The sequence below is a fragment of the Coregonus lavaretus genome, assembly GCF_964263955.1.
Source record: "Coregonus lavaretus genome assembly, chromosome: 8".
Classification (NCBI taxonomy): Eukaryota; Metazoa; Chordata; class Actinopteri; order Salmoniformes; family Salmonidae; genus Coregonus; species Coregonus lavaretus.
The window spans coordinates 29,440,718-29,464,678 of NC_139995.1; the positions used below are offsets into that span (position 1 = coordinate 29,440,718).

General features: G+C 43.1%; 2 protein-coding genes across 7 annotated transcripts in view; both read left to right on the top strand.

Moving 5' to 3' along the window:
* The first annotated feature begins 98 nt into the window (after positions 1 to 98).
* On the top strand, positions 99 to 9,602 carry LOC311134134 (nuclear transcription factor Y subunit alpha-like). Of its 6 annotated transcripts, none has more exons than XM_084167726.1 (10): positions 99 to 215; positions 1,234 to 1,355; positions 5,332 to 5,478; positions 5,613 to 5,744; positions 5,944 to 6,052; positions 6,261 to 6,403; positions 6,492 to 6,668; positions 6,800 to 6,907; positions 7,734 to 7,763; positions 8,700 to 9,602. In XM_084167726.1, the coding sequence occupies exons 2-9, from the start codon at positions 1,278 to 1,280 to the stop codon at positions 7,743 to 7,745; spliced, it is 906 nt and encodes a 301-aa protein (XP_084023852.1). In that variant the 5' UTR covers positions 99 to 215; positions 1,234 to 1,277; the 3' UTR covers positions 7,746 to 7,763; positions 8,700 to 9,602. The 6 variants fall into 6 exon arrangements, with proteins under 6 accessions (XP_084023852.1, XP_084023850.1, XP_084023848.1 ...); XM_084167727.1 differs by having other exon boundaries at positions 204 to 404; XM_084167724.1 differs by lacking the exon at positions 8,700 to 9,602 and having other exon boundaries at positions 7,341 to 8,289.
* Positions 9,603 to 9,809: 207 nt separating this feature from the next.
* The window catches only part of LOC311133751 (S-adenosylhomocysteine hydrolase-like protein 1), a 52,244-nt gene continuing 38,092 nt past the window's right edge, over positions 9,810 to 23,961 (top strand). Inside the window, exon 1 of the mRNA XM_084167303.1 lies at positions 9,810 to 10,273. Coding sequence (XP_084023429.1) covers positions 10,085 to 10,273 — 189 coding nt within the window. The 5' untranslated portion in view covers positions 9,810 to 10,084. The remainder of the gene's footprint in view (positions 10,274 to 23,961) is intronic.

Here is a 23,961-nt window from a genome sequence, read left to right on the forward strand (position 1 = left end):
TTCCCGAAACCTCGGCTAAAACGTTCATTTTCACATCCCTCTCCTTATACTACACAAAGCGCATGCGCATATATCGGGGTTTGGAGAAGAAGAGGCTTGTTGTTGGTGGTGGTTTTTCATGCAAGTGCCATTTTGTCTACATGTCGAGAGCGCCGTGATTGGATTTTGTGTGTCGGTATTGGGGCCAATCAGAGAAACCGGGCGGCTGACAAACGGTGAGAGGTTGCACGGCTGAGGAGGAATGTGATCCGGTAGCAGGGGATTGGTGTGTCATTGACCAACCAAATTACTAACTCCACTAGTTAAATGCAATAATTAAAAGCTAGCTAGTTAGCTAAAAAGTAACTAAACGTTAACCCCACCAATCAACATGGCTCATTGTTAGCTGGCTAGCTAACTCTAAGGTAACTAACTAACGTTAACTAGCTATGTGTGGTGGCACAGTGACAAATGGCTGGTTGGGTGAGAGACTACAATGACCGGCAATGTCTCATAATATAGCTAGCTAGAATGCCACATTAAAACATAAGACAATATTCGAGGAGGTGCGTGACTCGTGAGCTAACTAACGTTACTTAGCTGGCCCACTGACGGCTTGCTACATATTCAGTTGAAAAATGTGACTAAAACCCTCATTAGTAACTTAACTTTGATCACAGGCTACTAGTTAACTTAGCATTTGTCTATGACAATATTGTGATATGGCATATATTTATCATTTATGTCTTCAAGTGCCAAGGAGAGTAGCCTATTTCTCGACCACCAAACAAACCATGGCCCGCGTCTCTGTCCTCCTACTTTATCTGCACTGATCTGAAAGAGCTGACCAGGTGAAAGCCTGCCTAATGATTAGACGTATTGTTTTTTCCTGTCAACAAGTATTTTCCTATCAGTGCAGATCAAGAAATTTTTTTGACAACTGAAAGAGAGTCCAAGAGAGTCATTTGGGAAGTCAGTCATCATCATGGTACTTAAATATGATTTTAATATTGATTGGCACGATTATTATGAGTCGTAACGAATATGCCCTTTCAAGTTAGATAATTTGATAATAAGATATGACATCATGTTACATTTGTCCCACCACCTTACTGTAAATGTGTTTATCTGTTGCTGTAATGCCTCATCATCATTTGACATTATTCTTCTTAAGTAAGCATTTATCTTACTTTTACATGTTTTAACAATCCCAATCTAGGATAGTCATCTCATACAGTTATGTGCCCCTCACAGCTGTAGCAGTAGACTGAATTGAGGCCTTTCAGAGTTCAGTGACCATGGAGCAGTACACTACCGCCACCACATCTACTGGGGAACAGATAGTGGTTCAGTCTGCTGCTGGGCAGATCCAACAGGTAAGGAAGGGTTTGTTCATATGTGGTATGTATGTATGTATGTATGTATGTATGTGTATGGCGTGTTTGTGTATTGGAAGGGGGTTAAGAGAAATGTACCTACGTAAGAATGTTAATGCCATGAGTTTGGGCTAGGTTGTAGCTTTATTCATTGTGTGGTAAAAGTGCCTGGGCATTGGCCATAGTAGCTAGGTGTGTTAACTACCTTCAGCGCCTACTGAAGATAGTATCTTCTGGCCAGGGGAGTTTTGTCAAAGACTCCAGCCACCCTAGTCATAGACTGTTCTCTCTGCTACCGCACGGCAAGCGGTACCGGAGTGCCAAGTCTAGGTCCAAAAGACTTCTCAACAGCTTCTACCCCCAAGCCATAAGACTCCTGAACAGCTAATCATGGCTACCCGGACTATTTGCACTGCCCCCCCACCCCATCCTTTTTACGCTGCTGCTACTCTGTTAATTATTTATGCATAGTCACCCAACTCCTGAGTGGCGCATTGGTCTAAGGCACTGCATCGCAGTGCTAACTGTGCTACTAGAGATCCTGGTTCGAATCCAGGCTCTGTCGCAGCCGGCCGCGACCGGGAGACTCATGGGCGGCGCACAATTGGCCCAGCGTCGTCCAGGGTAGGGGAGGGAATGGCCGGCAGGGATGTAGCTCAGTTGATAGAGCATGGCGTTTGCAACGCCAGGGTTGTGGGTTCGATTCCCACGTGGGGCCAGTATAAAAAAAAAAATATATATATATATATGTATTCACTAACTGTAAGTCGCTCTGGATAAGAGCGTCTGCTAAATGACAAATGTAAAAATGTAAATGTAACTCTACCCACATGTACATATTACCTCAACTAGCCGGTGCCCCCGCACACTGCACCGGTACCCCCCTGTATATATAGCCTCCCTACTGTTATTTTATTTTACTTCTGCTCTTTTTTTCTCAACACTTTTTTTGTTGTTTTATTTTTACTTTCTTTGTTAAAAATAAATGCACTGTTGGTTAAGGGCTGTAAGTAAGCATTTCACTGTAATGTCTGCACCTGTTGTATTCGGCGCATGTGACCAATAAAATGTGATTTGATTTGATTTTGTTAAGCGCCCCAACACTCGTTCTGAACGTTAAAACGCATCTCTTGCAGTATGGTTTTGGAAACATAAGGAACATATCAGCAAGAAGTAAAATACATTTTAAAAAAGGTTAAATTACTACACCTTTTATAGGGTTAGTGTTCCCACGTGGCTATATCTCCATGTTACAGCGCTTGTTTACAGAATACAGACGGAAGACGGAGGCGGCCACCTGTGCTTATTAGCTATCTAGCGTGCTCGGAACACCTGTGTGTAAGAGGTTCGTCAATTTGAGGCACACACAGTTTATGGATCTGTGTAAAACTGCTACAGTAAGTGTATTTTTTATTTGAAAGATTATTTATCGCTGATATGAAAGATTATGGGCATATCAGCATGTTTCGAAAACCGTTTCCCAAGCGATGATTATTGACATTTTTAAACTTTAAAACACAGTGTCAGAATTTTAGTTCACACGCAGCCAACCGTGGATGACGCTAACTGCTGAAAACCATACGGATCAGGGTTTTAGAGAGCTGTGTGCGGGTGTAGTTTTGTCTGTGACACTGATCTCTGGCCCAGGGCACAGTGACTGCGGTGCAGTTGCAGGCTGAGCCCAAGGCAGCCACTTGCACAGGCCAACACGTTCAGACACTCCAGGTAGTGGTGGGACCGCTGAGCCCCTACCATGTCCCTACCCCATTACCCAGCTTGTCTCCCTGCTGGTGATGCTTTGACTCATAACCCGCAGTCCCCGCGGTTATATCCGCGAGGTGTGTGGGTTTAGGATCATACAAATATTGTGTGGCTGAAGGGTGGCAGGCAGGTTGAATAAAGAGAAAACAACACCTTAAAAAATTCAAAGGTATCATTCTTGTGCAATTTACTTTGTATAGGCTACATTGAGGTTTTTCATTCATTATTTTAGGCTATCTGGCATTAGTGTGTATGCCTAAGCTTTAGGGCCTAACTGTAAGCGCGCCAAATAGCCTACACGTCAGTCGCCAAATGCTTTTGGGAACTGGCAGAAAAAGTTAACGTCGATCCACAGAGGCAAAAAGGACTATCTCTGAGTTTAATTCAATAAGAGAAAAGCTGCAAAATGGAGAGTTTAAAATAAAGAGAAGGGAGGGACAGAAAAGTTATGTTTGGGAAAGATTTGGTGAAGTGGTAAAAGAGGAAGATAGCAGCATATGTTATGTGTGATGATTGTGAAGCGATATACAAATTCGACAGTCAAAAGACGGGACTTCAAATAGGCCTATGGCACATCAAGGGAACTGTAGCCTACTGTTCAGATGGGTTAAATGGAAACTGAAATCTGGACACTGACTGTAGGTCTATAACCTCTCACATAGCCTTAATATGAACTCAATTTCTTGCAGTAAAATGATACACCAAATGTAGGCTACGTTTGGAGAAAGTGGAGAAATATGATTTCATTCTTTCAGCATCTTGAGAGAATGTGATTGCGCAGTTAGATACGGTCTGTAGAGGTTCTGGCTTTATCAGCATCATAAAAGTTGATAGTATTTCGACCACATAAAATATGCATCCAAGCCAAACTGAAATCTTATCAGGAACATGTTGGGTTGTTTTGACAGGTTTCTATTTCCTTACAACTGGTCAAACTGATGTCATATGGACATTTTGCACGGAAAATCTTTTCAGTTTTTTTTTGTTATTGCATTTTCTCTCCAGTCCCTAAACGTCTTTGCTCCACGAAATAACTTTACCGATGTCAACTAGATTGAAGCATACATTCTATCGATTTATGACATTATTCTGGTGAGCAAGGGTTTATTTAGTCTTCTAGGGAAACATTTAATGACAGAAGAGAAGCTGCATTATAATTATAGACAAGTTGACTAACAAATAGCCTACCAAAATGTTGGAAATTATAAGCAGAAACATATCTAAATCAGGCAAAAAAAAATCCTGAACCCCCTGTCAAAAAATAGTTCTGAAATCTCTGACTGTAGGCTACAGAGCATTTTTTTAAATGCGGGTTAGATATTATATATTAGCGGGTATATAAATATTAGCGGGTTAGATTCGGGTGTGGACCGCAGATTTTCACCTTATCACATATAGTTGGGTGGATGGGTTATTAGCAATTGCGAGCGGGTGTGGGTGAACAAACCGCTGACCCGCGTACCACTACTCCCTGCATGTCCCCTCATCATATACTCTAGCCCCTGGGCCTCACTGCTACACTACAGCCACCTGTGATCGTAGTGTCATCATGAGTTGCTGTCAGCCAGGCTGCAAAACTCCATGCGTGTCACTCCAATATCAATCATGTTGTCTGCATTGTCAATGGTGTTATTCTCACATTGTCCAACAGGTGGTACAGTTATACCACAATCAAGTCATGAATCCTATGATATGTGTATTATTTTGTAACCTACTACAATATTCTGAGCGGCATAACATTCTCTCCTTGCTGGGTTTATGATTGACCAGACTCCTACATTGCTTTTTCAAATCTCAAGTAAATATCCAGGTGAATATAGCATACACTGAAATTACAGTATGCTCAGACCCTATTACGATTCCCTTCTTGTCATTTGTGTTTTCGTGTGCGCTCATTCAGCATCTTGTGGAGATCAAACTAGCTCCAAGAAAAGGTTCATTGACTATCACAGCACCATGTTGATCTTTTTGTGGCCCTCTGGCCTGTTTTGTTCTGTAACTGTTCCTCAAGGCTACAGGGTTGTCTGTCTGTGGTCAACATGTGCTGCATGGAAGCTCTGCTGTGGCACGTAGAATGATCATTATGCATTGTTGCAGTTCCACTAGAGATATCTTGAATTAACCTCACTCTCCTTTCCTGTCCATGTCTCTTTTACATTCTGCCACCTTCCTTTTTCCTGTCTCTTTCACTCCTTCCTTCCTCTCTCTCTCCCAGGTGCAGGGGCAGCCTCTGATGGTGCAGGTGAGCGGTGGTCAGCTCATCACCTCGTCGGGCCAGCCCATTATGGTCATGGGGGGGCAGGGGGGGCAGGGGCAGACCATCATGCAGGTGCCAATGTCTGGAGCTCAGGGGCTCCAACAGGTGACTGAACTGTTGTACTACTGTACACCACACCTATCTGAAAGCTAGCAAATATGCCTCTCTAACAAGATATTACTGAACGAGATATGATAAAGCAGACTGGCTGATTAAGACTGTCCTGCTCTCTGCTGTAGATCCAGCTTGTGCAGCCGGGTCAGATCCAGCTCCAGGGGGGACAGACTCTACAGGTTCAGGGTCAGCAAGGCCAGACCCAGCAGTTCATCATTCAGCAGCCCCAAACTGCTGTGACCGCAGGACAGAACCAGGTATAGACACACACTCTTTATACAATATTTGGGTCTACAATGGAACACATTTACGTAGTTTCCATTGTTTAGTTGAGGCCCACTTGTAATTTTTGATGTAAAGAGCTGTAATCCATAAAACATTATGGACACCATAGAAACCCACCACATTGTGTGGTGGATAACTGGCTGGTAATGATTATTGATGTTTGTTTCTCAGGGCCAGCAGCAGATTACATTGCAGCCGGGGCAGCAAGTGGCTCAGACTGCAGACGGCCAGACCATTGTGTACCAGCCAGTCAACGCTGATGGCTCCATTCTACAGCAAGGTAACACGTTCACACTCATAGCTGGGATCCTTACATTGTCTTGATGGATGATTAGTGTGCTGGCTATTGTTCCCTCCTTTTGATTATCAGCTGATTTAGAACTGAATCAGTTATGTGTGGCTGTATGCAAAGTGTTTCACATTCCACTCTTCTGGAGCAATAATCTATGATAACAGATTTTTACTTAACCCTTGTGCGGTTCCCTCAGGTATGATCACCATCCCTGCCTCTAGTCTGGCTGGTGCTCAGATCGTACAGGCAGGGAACAGCACCAACACAACCAACAGTAGTCAGGGTACAGTGACCGTCACACTGCCTGGGAACATGGTCAACGCAGGCGGCATGGTCATGGTAAGGTCCCTAGTGAGATTAATACAGACCTGTTGGCATGCATGTGTGTATGCTATGCATCAGTCTGACCCGTGTGTGTATGTGTTAGATGGTTCCTGGTGGCGGTGGCACTGTGCCCACCATGCAGCGTATCCCCCTGCCGGGGGCAGAGATGCTGGAGGAGGAGCCTTTGTACGTCAACGCTAAGCAGTACCACCGCATCCTGAAGAGACGGCAGGCCCGCGCCAAGCTGGAGGCAGAGGGAAAGATCCCCAAGGAGAGGAGGGTGAGTGCCTGTGTGAGCACGAGTAGATGTGTATATGTGTGAGGAAGAGGAAATGGTGTGGGCAATAAAGGATGTGTTTTTGTTGAGTGTTTATGTGCTTGTCTGTGAGTGTGGTTTTACTCGTCCCTCAGAAATACCTGCACGAGTCTCGTCACAAGCACGCCATGGCGAGGAAGAGGGGTGATGGCGGACGCTTTTTCTCGCCGAAGGAGAGGGAGGAGATGGCTCTGGCCATGCAGGTGAGGAGGGCTCAGGGCGCCCTCAAACAAGAGGACGTGTTCGGAGGTCTTGAACTCAACTCTAATTGGCAATCTACTTCTGTTGCCTCCCTCAGCTAACCAACAAGTAGCAGCCATTTCCACCCCTCACTCTGTCACATGTCCACTGCAGCCATTAATTTCCCCTGCAGTCTTAAAACAGTCATCCTTGCTATCTTTGTATGTTTTTATTATATCGGTTACCTCATAATTTTATATCAAAGAATAGTATTGTTTTTTACAAGTTATGTATTTTTTCAGTATATAAAGGGGGTTGCTTTTATATGCGGGCATATTTTTAAAAAACATTAAAGAAACAAACATTTTTTGTTATTTTGAGGTATTGCAGCCACTTGATTCCTAACCACCTCTCTGGCAAACCATGCTGAGTTCTAAAGCTTGTTCTTTTACATAGAGCTGTACATACTGACCATAGGAGGCTGCTGAGGGGAGAACGCCTCATAATAATGTCCAGAACAGAGCAAATATAATGGCAGCAAACACCTGGAAACCATGTGTTGGATGTATTCGTTACCGTTCCACCAATTCCGCTCCAGTCATTACCACGAGCCCATCCTCCCCAATTACGGTGCCACCAACCTCCTGTGATACTGACTTAGTAAAATGTTCTCCAATGTCATTTGAAATGTGTTTTTACTTTGTGTGAGCTCTTGTTGCAAGCTGAAGAATGTTTGAATGTTAATGTTGTTGTTTTTGTCCAGTGTTGCTTCCTTGCTGTGTTGTCTTGTTGAGCTTGTACCATGTTGTAGTGTAAACCTCTCTGCTAACACCTGTGTTCATTTAACAGCTGCAGGGCTAGGATGGGAGTGGTTTAAAGGTACTGTATGAATTTAACACAAGATCACTATAAAAAAATAAAAAATAATCCTAACCTTTGTCAATGCTGCTTCATATTATGAATGTCTTGGATCAGACCCACCCTTCAATGTAGGATGATTTATCCTATTATCCTAATTTTAAATATTAAACATGGTGCTATACATCCAACCATCCTTGGAGAAAGAGCAAGACACACCAACGCTGAGCATTCAGTATTTATACACCCATTAAGCCTGAATTTGCAGCAGTTTTATTTATGCCCACACAAGGTTTATTGGGAAGTTGGTAATGGCTAACCACATGTAACAGATTAAGAGGCCATGTGTGTGTTTTCTGTGTATAGTGTTTGTGTATGATTCCTGTTTCTGTTTTCTATTAGTTTTTATGATTGCTGCCATTTTTCTGACACTGCCACCTGTCTCATTGTCCATCATACACATTTGTGATGTGTGTGTATACGATTAAAAATGTCTCTTTCTGTTGGTATTGTTTTTAATATGAATAAAGACCTGGCTTTCAATGTTTTTTAAATATTTTTTTAACATTACGGAAAATCTGTGTTCACTAAACAAAAAACTATTCAAAACTATAAGATGTTCGAAAATGATGGATCTGATAAATTAATAAAATATGAACCAGTTACTTGTAACAGCACTTCAGCACATAAATTAATCCCTATCTAAGACATAAAACTGTGTAGCTCCTTTAGGCCTCTTGGTATGATGGGAAAATGCATTTTGACCAATAACGTAGTATCACCTCCCAGACCAAATCCTAACGAACATTAGTGAGCATTTAGATTATGGTATTGTCTGATTGAAATCTAACCCCCAGACTGGATTATACTACACTTTAGCTGCTTATACCTGGGAGAGGCTCATGTTGTTGTGGCATGGTCATTAAGCAGGCTGACTGACCATTCCTCTTCCTCCAGGTACAGGCGGACCAACAACATGCTGGAGAGGAGGCAGTCTGGCAGGTGATCCGTGTGTCATAACCTCTAGAAGCCCTGTGAGACGTGTGTTTGCTCATGTGTTTGTCTCTCTGTGAGAATGGTGGTGGGGGGTGGAATAAGATCAGATGTCCCACACATCAACCAGTGCTTTCCAACCAGTCCCAAGCGGCCCAAGTTCCCTGCCCAGAAGCCTGGTAGAGAGCAGGACAGACTGGGTGAAGAAGTTGCCAGCACACAGAGATACTGCACATACAGATACTGTACATCTTTCAATGTCTCACTGTAACCATGGTAACACTGGAGAACAATTGGGCCCTTCTGGAGGAAGTGTCTTACAAAAAAGATCAGCACAAGTTCTACAAGAAAGTTCCTTCCAAAGCAACCTTTACTTGTTTCATGTCAGTTACTTTTATCTCTGGATGTGCCACAAGAACTTGATCAAAAAACGCACAATCCTATAGGCCACAAGTCCAAAGTGGTTATGATAACCCTCTTCCTTTCCTGATGCTCTTGAGAAATATGAAATTGTAGTTTCTCCTTTGTACAGATAAATTGTGTCCTCTGGTTCTTGATGATATGTAACTATCATCACTTATTTTAAGGCTTTTTCAGACGTGTTTTTGTATCCTGTGGTTATTCCATTTGAAAAGGGCAATAATCAAATGCTTAATATTACCTGAATCAGTTTTTTTAAAATCTTGGGTTGTAACAGTCTTGTAAGAATGTAGATGCTTTTTAAAGGAAACAGCATTAGCAAATGTTCTGTATATGTGTTAAGAACGCCTCTGAAAATACAATGAATACATTTTCCAACTTCCAACATATTTTGTATTGGAATTAATATTGCCAGAACTGTACTGTACACATACACACTGCATGATTAAAAAAAAACTTAAATCCATAGGTCTGATGTAAGGTCATTTTGGCGTTTTCCTTCCATAAGGTAATATGGCAGGGAAGCTGATTCTGAATCAGTGCTTTTAGAGCAACCTCTACTAGACGCTTGTGCAAACGAAGGGAGGAGAGGCGCGCGCCCTCAATCCCCGCCCACAATTTCAGGTGACCGCTAGGCAAAACAGGCAGTTCACAGATTGCTGCACGAGAAGGAACTGCGCAGGCAACGAACCGTTTTATGAATGCAATTACTAAACTGTAGTTTGTAAATATAGAATTACCAACTGATACACCAAACGGTTGTTAATTAATTGTTTCTAAATCGTGTGAATTACAGTCTCCAGCTGCACAAATAATTCCGTCTTCCGCAAAATACCGAACAGTGGGGAGTAACGCGAATTCTGTAGATAGCTAACGTTAGCTAAACCACGAGCTAACTAATTTGTTGTACGTTTTAATTATTTATCGGAATGTCGGACACTCCGGGGGACGGAAAGTTGGAGCTGAAACAAGCCAGCAAAGAAGTAAAGGAGAGCGAGAACGTGGCTGAAAAATACTCAGCAATGACAGTGAGCAAGAACAGCGACATTACCATGGGTGAACTGTCAGTGTCTTCTGCTGCGTTCAGTGCGGTCCCTATTCACAAACCTGTCAAAAAGGTAAGACGCATTCATTACGTAGCTAGCTAGTGAACAACTGACAATTTTAGCTAGCTAGTTACTTATGATTTGATTTAGTTTATTTTATTGTCTGGGTGGTCTTCACATCATGTCCCATTCAGGATGTCCCATCTAAACATTACGTAATCCACATATCTATTCACTTCGTTAGCAGCTGCTGAAATCCAACCATTAATTCTCAATGCATTTACTATTTATTGTATGTGAACGCTGTTGGTGCAGAACGTCATCTACCCCCATATACACAGTGTTAAAGGAATTTGATTTATTAGCCACAAGCTGTCAGCTACAGTTAGGCCTAGTATGCATTTAAAGTGGAGAAACTTCACACAAACAAACACACTTACACACTTAATTCAACTTCAGGACCCCATTGAGAAGGCAGTGCACATTAGCCAGTCTGGGGGCGATTCCTCATGAAACTAGAACAAAAAAGGACCGTGATTTTTTTGGATTGTCACAAAATTGAATCCATACAATGGTCCTTTGGAGGAAGGATTGTTGACATACAGTACCAGTCAAAAGTTTGGACACACTTACTCATTCAAGGGTTTTTCTTTATTTTGTAATTTTTTTGACATTGTAGAATAATAGTGAAGACATCAAAACTATGAAATAACACATATGGAATCATGTAGTAACCAAAAAAGTGTTAAACAAATCAAAATATATTTTATAATTGAGATTCTTCAAATAGCCACCTTGATGACAGCTTTGCACACTCTTGGCATTCTCTCAACCAGCTTCACCTGGAATGCTTTTCGAACAGTCTTGAAGGAGTTCCCACATATGCTGAGCACTTGTTGGCAGCTTTTCCTTCACTCTGCCGTCCGACTCATCCCAAACCATCTCAATTGGGTTGAGGTCGGGGGATTGTGGAGGCCAGGTCATCTGATGCAGCACTCATCACTCTCCTTCTTGGTAAAATAGCCCTTACACAGCCTGGAGGTGTGTTATGTCATTGTCCTGTTGAAAAACAAATGATAGTCCCACTAAGCCCAAACATTTGTATCTAAAAGCATATTGAGAAATAATTAATCAAAGTTGGCCTATTTAAGACATTTTGACCCTACCAGGAGCATTGCAAGACACCATAACTGTTGATCTATATGTGGCACAAACTTAATCTTGATGCCATTTGAAACATGTTCTAAATTGAGTAATACATTTCATTATGCAAGATCTAAATGTACATTTATTGTGTGATTTTGGAAAGTATGAACATTTATATTTCGTGATATCCAATTGGTAGTTACAGTCTTGTCTCATCGCTGCAACTCCCGTACGGACTCGGGAGAGGCGAAGGTCGAGAGCCATGCATCCTCCGAAACACGCCAAGCCACACTGCTTCTTGACACACTGTTCGCTTAATCCGGAAGCCAGCCACATCAATGTGTCAGAGGAAACACCATACAGCTGGTGGCCGAAGTCAGCGTGCATGCGCCTGGCCCGACACAAGGAGTCGCTAGAGCGTGATGGGACAGGGATATCCCAGCCGCAACATAGCCTGGGATCAAACCCGGGTCTGTAGTGATGCCTCAAGGATCTCTGGGACTTTCTGTGTTATGACCAAATATATACAGTGGGGAGAACAAGTATTTGATACACTGCCGATTTTGCAGGTTTTCCTACTTACAAAGCATGTAGAGGTCTGTAATTTTTATCATAGGTACACTTCAACTGTGAGAGACGGAATCTAAAACAAAAATCCAGAAAATCACATTGTATGAAAAACCCTAGACCCACTCCAATTTGCATACCGCCCCAACAGATCCACAGATGATGCAATCTCTATCGCACTCCACACTGCCCTTTCCCACCTGGACAAGAGGAACACCTACGTGAGAATGCTATTCATTGACTACAGCTCAGCATTCAACACCATAGTGCCCTCTAAGCTCATCACTAAGCTAAGGATCCTGGGACTAAACACCTCCCTCTGCAACTGGATCCTGGACTTCCTGACGGGCCGCCCCCAGGTGGTAAGGGTAGGTAACAACACATCTGCCACACTGATCCTCAACACGGGGGCCCCTCAGGGGTGCGTGCTCAGTCCCCTCCTGTACTCTCTGTTCACCCATGACTGCATGGCCAGGCACGACTCCAACACCATCATTAAGTTTGCCGACGACACAACAGTGGTAGGCCTGATCACCGACAACGATGAGACAGCCTATAGGGAGGAGGTCAGAGATCTGGCCGTGTGGTGCCAGGACAACAACCTCTCCCTCAACGTGACCAAGACAAAGGAGATGATTGTGGACTACAGGAAAAAAAAGAGGACTGAGCACGCCCCCATTCTCATCGACGGGGCTGTAGTGGAACAGGTTGAGAGCTTCAAGTTCCTTGGTGTCCACATCACCAACGAACTATCATGGTCCAAACACACCAAGACAGTCGTGAAGAGGGCACGACAAAGCCTATTCCCCCTCAGGAGACTAAAAAGATTTGGCATGGGTCCTCAGATCCTCAAAAAATTCTACAGCTGCACCATCGAGAGCATCCTGACTGGTTGCATCACCGCCTGGTATGGCAACTGCTTGGCCTCTGACCGCAAGGCACTACAGAGGGTAGTGCGTACGGCCCAGTACATCACTGGGGCAAAGCTCCCTGCCATCCAGGACCTCTATACCAGGTGGTGTCAGAGGAAGGCCCTCAAAATTGTCAAAGACTCCAGCCACCCTAGTCATAGACTGTTCTCTCTGCTACCGCACGGCAAGCGGTACCGGAGTGCCAAGTCTAGGTCCAAAAGACTTCTCAACAGCTTCTACCCCCAAGCCATAAGTCTCCTGAACAGCTAATCATGGCTACCCGGACTATTTGCACTGCCCCCCCACCCCATCCTTTTTACGCTGCTGCTACTCTGTTAAGTATTTATGCATAGTCACTTTAACTCTACCCACATGTACATATTACCTCAACTACCTCAACTAGCTGGTGCCCCCGCACATTGACTATGCAACGGCACCCCCCTGTATATATAGCCTCCCTACTGTCACTTTATTTTACTGTATATATAGCCTCCCTACTGTCACTTTATTTTACTTCTGCTCTTTTTTTCTCAACACTTTTTTGTTGTTGTTTTATTCTTACTTTTTTGTTTAAAATAAATGCACTGTTGGTTAAGGGCTGTAAGTAAGCATTTCACTGTAATGTCTGCACCTGTTGTATTCGGCGCATGTGACCAATAAGATTTGATTTGATTTGATTTGATATGATTTTTAAGTAATTAATTTGCATTTTATTGCATGACATAAGTATTTGATCACCTACCAACCAGTAAGAATTCCGGCTCTCACAGACCTGTTAGTTTTTCTTTAAGAAGCCCTCCTGTTCTCCACTCATTACCTGTAGTAACTGCACCTGTTTGAACTCGTTACCTGTATAAAAGACACCTGTCCACACACTCAATCAAACAGACTCCAACCTCTCCACAATGGCCAAGACCAGAGAGCTGTGTAAGGACATCAGGGATAAAATTGTAGACCTGCACAAGGCTGGGATGGGCTACAGGACAATAGGCAAGCAGCTTGGTGAGAAGGCAACAACTGTTGGCGCAATTATTAGAAAATGGAAGAAGTTCAAGATGACGGTCAATCACCCTCAGTCTGGGGCTCCATGCAAGATCTCACCTCGTGGGGCATCAATGATCATGAGGAAGTTGAGGGATCAGCCCAGAACTACACGGCAGGACCTGGTCAATGACCTGAAGAGAGCTGGGACCACAGTCTCAAAGAAAACCATTAGTAACACACTACGCCGTCATGGATTAAAATCCTGCAGCGCACACAAGGTCCCCCTGCTCAAGCCAGCGCATGTCCAGGCCCGTCTGAAGTTTGCCAATGACCATCTGGATGATCCAGAGGAGGAATGGGAGAAAGTCATGTGGTCTGATGAGACAAAAATAGAGCTTTTTGGTCTAAACTCCACTCGCCGTGTTTGGAGGAAGAAGAAGGATGAGTACAACCCCAAGAACACCATCCCAACCGTGAAGCATGCAGGTGGAAACATCATTCTTTGGGGATGCTTTTCTGCAAAGGGGACAGGACGACTGCACCGTATTGAGGGGAGGATGGATGGGGCCATGTATCGCGAGATCTTAGCCAACAACCTCCTTCCCTCAGTAAGAGCATTGATGATGGGTCGTGGCTGGGTCTTCCAGCATGACAATGACCCGAAACACACAGCCAGGGCAACTAAGGAGTGACTCCGTAAGAAGCATCTCAAGGTCCTGGAGTGGCCTAGCCAGTCTCCAGACCTGAACCCAATAGAAAATCTTTGGAGGGAGCTGAAAGTCAGTATTGCCCAGCGACAGCCCCGAAACCTGAAGGATCTGGAGAAGGTCTGTATGGAGGAGTGGGCCAAAATCCCTGCTGCAGTGTGTGCAAACCTGGTCAAGACCTACAGGAAACGTATGATCTCTGTAATTGCAAACAAAGGTTTCTGTACCAAATATTAAGTTCTGCTTTTCTGATGTATCAAATACTTATGTCATGCAATAAAATGCAAATTAATTACTTAAAAATCATACAATGTGATTTTCTGGATTTTTGTTTTAGATTCCGTCTCTCATAGTTGAACTGTACCTATGATAAAAATTACAGACCTCTACATGCTTTGTAAGTAGGAAAACCTGCAAAATCGGCAGTGTATCAAATACTTGTTCTCCCCACTGTATATTTGGTCATAACTCAAAATGTCCCAGATATCCTACTCTGTAAATTTCTGTGTCAGTAAAACACAGTCCATAGAACAACAACATATTGAAATATGAGAACAATTTAAGAGGGCATATTTGTAATATAAATTGTCATACTTTTCAAAATCATGTACATTTCCATCATGTACAATTCTATCATGTATTACTCATTTTAGAACACACAATGAGGTTTCAAATGACATCAAGATTAAGGTTGTGCCACATATAGATAAACAGTTATGGTGTCTTGCAATGCTCCTGGTAGTGCCAAAATGTCTTAAATATGCCAACTTTGATTAATTATTTCTCTATGCTTTTAGATACAAATGTCAACTACACCCCTTCAAATGAGTGGATTTGGCTATTTCAGCCACACCCATTGCTGACAAGTGTATAAAATCGAGCACACAGCCATGCAATCTCCATAGACCAACATTGGCAGTAGAATGGCCTGTACTGAAGAGCTCAGTGACTTTCAACGTGGCACCATCATAGGATGCCACCTTTCCAACGAGTCAGTTCGTCAAATTTCTGCCCTGCAAGAGCTGCCCCGGTCAACTGTAAGTGCTGTTATTGTGAAGTGGAAACCTCTAGGAGCAACAATGTAGCGCAAAAAAATTGTCTGTCCTTGGTTGCAACACTCACTACAGAGTTCCAAACTGCCTCTGGAAGCAACGTCAGCACAATAACTGTTAGTTGGGAGCTTAATGAAATGGGTTTCCATGGCTGAGCAGCAGCACACAAGCCTACGATCACCATGCGCAATGCCTAGCTTCAGCTGGAGTAGTGTAAAGCTTGCCGCCATTGGACTCTGGAGCAGTGAAAACACGTTCTCTGGAGTGATGAATCACGCTTCACCATCTGGCAGTCCTGGTGGATGCCAGGAGAACACTACCTGCCTGAATCCATAGTGCCAACTGTAAAGTTTGGTGGTGGAGGAGGAGTAATGGTCTGGGGCTGTTTTTCATGGTTTGGGCTAGGCCCCTTAGTTCCAGTGACGGGAAATTTTAAAGCTACAGCATACAATGACATTCTAGATGATTCTGTGCTTCCAACTTTGTGGCAACAGTTTTGGGAAGGCCCTTTCCTGTTTTAGCATGACAATGCCCCCTGTGCACAAAGCGAGGTCCATACAGAAATGGTTTGTCGAGATCGGTGTGGAAGAACCTGACCTCAACCCCATCAAACACCTTTGGGATGAATTGGAATGCCGACTGCGAGCCAGGCCTACTCGCCCAACATCAGTGCCCGACCTCACTAATGCTCTTGTGGCTAAATGGAAGCAAGTCCCCGCAGCAATGTTTCAACATCTAGTGGAAAGCCTTCCCAGAAGAGTGGAGGCTGTTATAGCAGCAAAGCTGGGACAAAGCACATACTTTTGGCCATGTACTGTATGTACTGTATATGTCAACAATCCTTCCTCCAAAGGACCATTTTATGGATTAAATTATGTGACAATCCAAACAAAATCGCAGTTCTTTTTTTTTCTTTGTATTGCCTTGTCCTGGGCTCTGTGGCTACATGTTATTGGATACAACTTTGATTTCTGATTAACTCAAATGCGCTTGATTACCACTGTAGTGTATGGGCTCTTTCTGAACCTGGTTCCACACAAGGTTTCATTCAACCCGAAATTAAAGTAGCCACATTTTTCTGTCTCAAATAGGCTTCCACCCGTCAACATCCTCTTTTGAGGGAGATCTATAGCGCACATAAGCATTTGGCGTTTTGTCCCTAATGTCTGTTAAAACAAAACATTATAAATTGAGTCAGATTCTAAAGCAGTGACTGAGGTTAACCTATATAAGGACACTTACATTTTTATAAGCTGTAGTTAAAACAAATACCATAAATTACATTGAGATACTAGAGCGTAGACATTTTTGATATCATAATGAACATTGTTTGTGTAGGCTAGTTTGACAGTATTGAACAAAAAATTCCACCAATGTCAAATCATGATAATACATCATGTCACAGGCTAGGTAATATGTCTCTGGTTTCATAACACTTGAGCAGGTTTGAAGTTCCATTCATTGTGTGAGAGCAATTGTTTTAGAGCTGAGTTTCATAGTTTGTCTCTCAGAGACAGAATCTACTGCGTTATGTAACTGGTAGGCTACAAGTGAGCCTCTCATTGTACTGTGCGCTTGCCTTATCATTAACGAAGACAAAGCGTTTATTTAGAGTCCATATGACAGCTTTACCTTATAGAGGCGTTCCAGAGGATTGAAACAACCTTGTTATTTTTTAAGCCTCCCGTTTTAGACTCTGTGTCAATGTATGGTTCATACATGCATAATAAACCATCTGCAGTCCTCTTCCAGCCTGGCATAATTTAGTGCACGAGATGCGCGCTTGTTAATGTCATCTAGCCTAGTGAGCACACGCTCTGAAGCGATTGGAATTTCCTGGTCACATGCACTTGCCATTTAGTTATTTTCATAACAGTGAAAATACATCGATCCAATCCATGCATCATAAGTTAGAAAACGTTGAATTTAGAAGTTAGATCTATTAGACCTCGGGAGTTGTTTCATTTCTCTCTTTCAATAGGCTACATTTATCTGGAAACCAAGCAGAAATTGATGTGCGCTGAAGGTGGCATGTTGGCCAGACAAGTACATTAGAACACAATTGTCAAACCGATCAGAAACACTATGCTCACAACCTGTATCTGCTAAATGGTGTCACTGGTGTATTTAGTTAGAATGTTGGACTATTGCGCAATAGACTATCAGGTTTTTACCAGGCACGAATCATGACACAACACACATATAAATTGATGCGCTAGAGAAATGTCTACTGCAAACTTTCACCCACTTTTTAGATAAGAAAATATTGCCCTACTTTCTGTTGTCAACTATCCATCCAAGTCAAATAATTCCATGCCATTTGTCCTTATAAACGTGCATCACTAATCCATCACTGCAATTGATTGCCAGCGATCGTCATTTATCACGTACCCAAATGCAATATATAATAATTTCACGACTTTCAAGGTGTAGGACATTTGACGCAAACCTATAAGTAGGCTATAACTTTTCCACTGTTTAACATTACATCCTCACAATCATTTGCCTAACCATAACCCTTACCTAACCTTAACATAACAATTTCAAATGTCAACTTTAATGGGATAGGGACGTCCCAAGGATCCCTGATAGCAAGGACCTTACCACAAGGAATTAGCCAGCCACAACCGAACATTGAGGGACAATTTTGATTGGCAGTCGGAATGATGTCCAATGAGGTTGCAAGGTTAAAGTGGGAGGCAGGATCAGATCGGCACTGCATTGTCCAATGAGGTTGTGGGGTGAGCCCAAGCACGTGCATATCTTTGTGCACAGCCGCAGGGGCTCGAGGACAATTACGTGATGATGTAGTACACAGCTTTCTGGGACCCTATTTGGCTCCTGGGCGCTGCTTTCAGAACTACTGGCAAAAAATTAACAAAAGTTATGTAGTCAATATCAGCGTAAGTCAATTACACTGATATTGGACCCATATTGAATTTTTTATAGACTTGAATAGAGAAAGACACAGTTAGGCTTAGACTTGTCTATACCAGCCAATTACACCCTGGCCTGAACCCAATCCCTCAAGACAAGGCCACTCAGGCCAAGCAACAGGAGATGGGTGGTGTGGACCAGTGACTAAAAGGAATGTTGAGCGATTCTCAACACCACTGTTTGAGATTTGGCCTAGGTTTTGGTTTCTAACTGAAGTATCAAAGCAATGAGGATTGACTGTCGTTCATTGCAGCATGATTATTGAAAAGTCTCTGTTAAAAACCTGATATCTTACTTTTGTTAATTGAATCAAGGAAGTTAAAAATACGTTTACAGGTGACACCTTAAAGCCCACAATGTGACATGAAGGCCTGGAATTTTGTGATTTTAGGGGCAAGGCCATTTGGCCTTCAAGAGATGCCCAATCTGCCAGGGCACCAAGGCCATCTGCCAGGGCACCAAGGTCATCTGCCAGGGCACCAAGGCCATCTGCCAGGGCACCAAGGCCATCTGCTAGGGCACCAAGGATATTAACCAAAATAGCCAATTGACATTTATTTGAATTCCGAAAAACACTAGCTATTCTGTTAAGAAAAACAGAAGTGTATGTTAATTTACATAAATAATTAGCTTACATGTCAATGTGTAGGTGATAGCCTATGCGTATTGGCTACAGTCTATCATTTCCAGACCGATGCTGACAGGAGGGGGACGCCAGAAAATGTAGCCTAACTTTAATGAGACTTAATTACATATATATAGGCTAAACGGCAGTCATGTTTGACAAATATAATGTAGGATAATTCATATTAACGTCTAAAGGATTTATTCTGTCATACTCGAGGCACTGTTTGCTCAGATAGGAGAGAACCTTGCAATCTGAGCAGAGGCAGTCAACATTTTGAAACTATTGAACCATAAACGTAATTGTTTAAAACCTGGATGTTTTTTGTCATTTTATGAGGCATGTCTTACCGTGTTCCGACCATAGGAATGTTAAGGGGATTATTTTATAAACACTTCCTCATATGTAATTGAAACCAGTATTTCTCTCATGTTCTCAACTTTATTTCGTTGTCCAGTAGCCAAAGACACAATCCTAGTCATATTAACTCTTAGATCCCGTCGACGGCCTTTCTTTAAATTACTATTGTGGCATGGTTTTCTAACAATAATATCTATGTCAATATCGCAAAATGTACTTGCTAACAACCTGTTGTCGTATTCGCGTGGCTGTTGTCATCAACCAGAAACCGGAAACTGTCATTTGACTTTTCAACTTTTTCTTCACTTCATTACTCAAAATGATGCCGCTGAAGCGGACATTACTTTTCACTGTGAAAGAGGCTATATCTATGTTGGTTGGTAATACGGATTCGGACACGTCCTTGCACTTTGAAAGCGATGACGTCGAGGTGAGTGAAATAAGATATATGTTTGGTGTTGTCGATGTTTGATGCAGTTAAACTTGGAGAATAGCTCTCAGATTAGCAAGTCCTGTCATGTCATGATAACTTGGTTGGTACATCAGCGGTGGAGCTCAAATGATTGCTCTCTGTCTCATGGAAATAGTTGCAGTGTTTAGCTGCATATAGTCAGCTAACTAGTTGGTTGTTTTGTCTTGTTTCTACCGATTGAATTCAAATGGAAACAGCCCCAGCTGCTTGCTATAGCTAGCTAGCAAGCTAGTTAGTCTGTCAGGCAAGAAAAGTTGTGTGTAGCGGTACATTTGAGCTGTGCTCACGAAGCGTCAACCACCGCTGTCACTTTCACTAGCTAGCCATACAGACAACCAGCTAACTAGCCACTGAAATGAAGGCTAGAGTAATTTGTTTTAATCTGTTGGGATTAGGTTATGGTTTATCATGTTTGATAGGTGCAGATATTAATTGGCTATACATTGCCTCGTTTTCCTATTATTTGACAGCTTAGTTTGTTGTGTTAGGGTAGATGCCTGCGCAGTGGAGCTCATGATGAGTTGGATATTTGTTTACATAGCCAGCTAACAAGTTGCTTGTTTTGTCCTGTTTCTACCGACACAATTAATTTGGAAACTCCGTAGTTAGTCTGTCAGGCAAGAAAGCAAGAGTTGATTTGAGGAGAGAGCGAGAGTGTGTGTGTGTGTGTGGAATGGGAGCCGTGTAACTGTATCACACAATTTATTATGGAAACCCCTTATTAGGAAGAGAGTATGTGTATGGTTGAGAAAAAGAGAGGGAGGAAGAGAGAGACCGTGTGAGAGGGAGTGAGAGAGATTATGTTCCTGACCACAATTGTATCCTATTTGTTGCTCCTCTCCTCTCCCTCTGTTACTCTGTTCCTCTAGGCCAGTGAAAGTGAAGGAAGTGATGTGGAGAGTCAGAAGAAGAGGAGTTAGAGATGATTGGTGGGATAGAGATGTGCAGGGAGGAGTGGAGCGAGAGGAGAGTGGAGGGAGGGAGGGAGAGTAGAGTAGAGGAGGGAGAGGGGGAGGAGGAAGAGGGAAAGGAAGAGAGAGGGCAAACCCAAGAGGGGAGCCTACGTTTCCATGGAGTGTGTCTGCCCCAAGTCCCACAATTCACCCTTGTAACACACAGACTAGGACTAAAGTGACAGTGGCAGGGGTTTTGGAGTTGTTTTTAAAAGTGGTAGAAACGTATCTGTTCCAGAGCTTTTAATGGTTACAACAAGAAAATGGGTGGGGTTGATCATCTTGACTAACTGAGGAGCTATTACAATGTTGGATGCACAGGCAGAAAATGGTGGAAGTATGTGTTTTGGGGGATTCTCAACATTGCCATCATAAATGCGTACATTGTGTGGGGGACCCTGCAAAGTCCCCTACCCAGAAACCGCAGGCGCTGGTCCTTTGTGTAATGGCTAAAGTGGCAGGAAGAGGGGAGCCAAGAGTGTGGCACCAGGGCGTGTGGACCGAGTTGTAACTCATTTGAAAGCAGATTAAGGTTGAAGGGCGTAAGAGAGGGTGTGGTGTGCATCCGGAGTGGACACAGGGCAAAGAGTGGGAGATGGGTAGAAACCTCATTTGGGTGCTCTACGTGTTCTGTGCCACTTTGCAGGATGGGGCCGTGCTTCTTCCAGAAGTTCTATGACATGTTGTAGGCTAAATGCAAACAAGTGACAGTGTGAAATATGAATTTGTCCTACAAATATTTTATTGACACTGAACACTTGTTGCGTGTATGTATGTGTGTATATACAGTGCCTTTGGAAAGTATTCAGACCCCTTGACTTTTTCCACATTTTGTTACGTTACAGCCTTATTCTAAAATGGATTAAATAAAAAAATCCTCAGCAATCTACACACAATACTCCATAATGACAAAGCGAAAACAGGTTTTTAGAAATGTTTGAAAAATGTATTAGAAATAAAAAACAGATACTTTATTTACATAAGTATTCAGAGCCTTTGCTATGACTACCGAAATTGAGCTCAGGTGCATCCTGTTTCCAGTAATCATCCTTGAGATGTTTCTACAACTTGATTGGAGTCCACCGGTGGTTAATTCAATTGATTGGACATGATTTGGAAAGGCACACACCTGTCTATATAAGGTCCCACAGTTGACAGTGCATGTCAGAGCAAATACCAAGCCATGAGGTCGAAGGAATTCTCCGTAGAGCTCAGAGACAGGATTGTGTCGGCACAGATCTGGGGAAGGGTACGAAAACATTTCTGCAGAATTGAAGGTCCCCAAGAACACAGTGGCCTCCATCATTCTTAAATGGAAGAAGTTTGGAACCACCAAGACTCTTCCTAGAGCTGGCCGCCCGGCCAAACTAAGCAATCGGGGGAGAAGGGCCTTGGTCAGGGAGGTGACCAAGAACCCGATGGTCACTCTGACAGAGCTCGAGTTCCTCTGTGGAGATGGGAGAACCTTCCAGAAGGACAACCATCTCTGCAGCACTCCACCAATCAGGCCGTTATGGTAGAGTGGCCAGACGGAAGCCACTCCTCAGTAAAAGGCACATGACAGCCCGCTTGGGGTTTGCCAAAAGGTATTTTAAAGGACTCTCAGACCATGAGAAACAAGATTCTCTGGTCTGATGAAACCAAGATTGAACTCTTTGGCCTGAATGCCAAGCGTCATGGAAATCTGGCACCATCCCTACGGTGAAGCGTGGTGGCAGCATCATGCTGTGGGGATGTTTTTCAGCGGCAGGGACTGGGAGACTTGTCAGGATCGAGGGAAAGATGAACGGAGCAATGTACAGAGAGATCCTTGACGAAAACCTGCTCCAGAGTGCTCAGGACCTCAGACTGGGGCGAAGGTTCACCTTCCAACAGGACAACAACCCTAAGCACACAGCCAAGACAACACAGGAGTGACTTCGGGACAAGTCTCTGAATGTCCTTGAGTGGCCCAGCCAGAGCCCGTTCTTGAACCTGATCGAACTTCTCTGGAGAAACCTGAAAATAGCTGTGCAGTAACGTTCCCCATTTAACCTGACAGAGCTTGAGAGGATCTGCAGAGAAGAATGGGAGAAACTCCCCAAATACAGGTGTGCCAAGCTTGTAGCGTCATACCCAAGACTCAAGGCTGTAATCACTGTCAAAGGTGCTTCAACAAAGTACTGAGTAAAGAGTCTGAATACTTATGTTAATGTGATATTTCAGTTTTTATTTTTTATAAATTTGCAAACATTTCTAAAAACCTGTTTTTGCTTTGTCATTATGGGGTATTGTGTGTAGATTGATGAGGGGGGAAATACTATTTAATAAATGTTAGAATAAAGCTTTAACGTAAAACAAAATGTGGAAAAGGTCAAGGGGTCTGAATACTTTCCGAAGGCACTGTATAGGTTTGTTTATGCATGGATATCATATAAATGATAGGAGGCGGTCTACGCTTTTTAAAGGTCCTTATTACCAAATATTGTCGGTTCCAGGTGCGTAGGTATCAAAATGAGAATACTGAAAGAGATGGAGACCCGCACTCGGTCGAAAAAAGAGGAACAAATCCAAAACTGAGGCTTCAATGCAAAAATAAAGTTCGGCACCATGATGTCCAAATAAAACATTTTTTTATTTTTGCATTGAAGCCTCAGTTTTGGATTTTTTCCTATTTTTCGACAGTGTGTGGGTCTCCATCTCTTTCATTTTGCATGGATATCATAGAAATAATCTTCCAAAAACAGAAAATTAGCTTGGATCTCATTAGAGAACTCTTTCTCTGCCTCTGAATAAACATTAGCTTGGAGCGCTCTCCTGCGTTAGCCCCCAGGAGCAGCCTGGCATTTTACGCAAGCTGGAGGTGTAATGTTACACTCAAATGCATGTGTACACACACATACGCACACTCACAAACACACACACACACACTGACACACACACACTTTGTTGGCATTATGCAACACTGGTCCAGCAGGAAATGAAGCCTTCTGGGTTCTTCAGAGAGAGAGCGCAATATAAATGGACATACAGTTTCAGAGTGAGCGACTGACAGAATGAGAGGGAG

Excerpts from the sequence above, each read along its gene's own strand:
- LOC311134134 (XM_084167722.1), top strand. The coding sequence starts at position 1,278 with ATGGAGCAGTACACTACCGCCACCACATCTACTGGGGAACAGATAGTG. Across the intron at positions 5,745-5,943 it reads TGACCGCAGGACAGAACCAG|GGCCAGCAGCAGATTACATT; the intron begins GTATAGACACAC and ends TTTGTTTCTCAG. Across the intron at positions 6,669-6,799 it reads AGATCCCCAAGGAGAGGAGG|AAATACCTGCACGAGTCTCG; the intron begins GTGAGTGCCTGT and ends CTCGTCCCTCAG.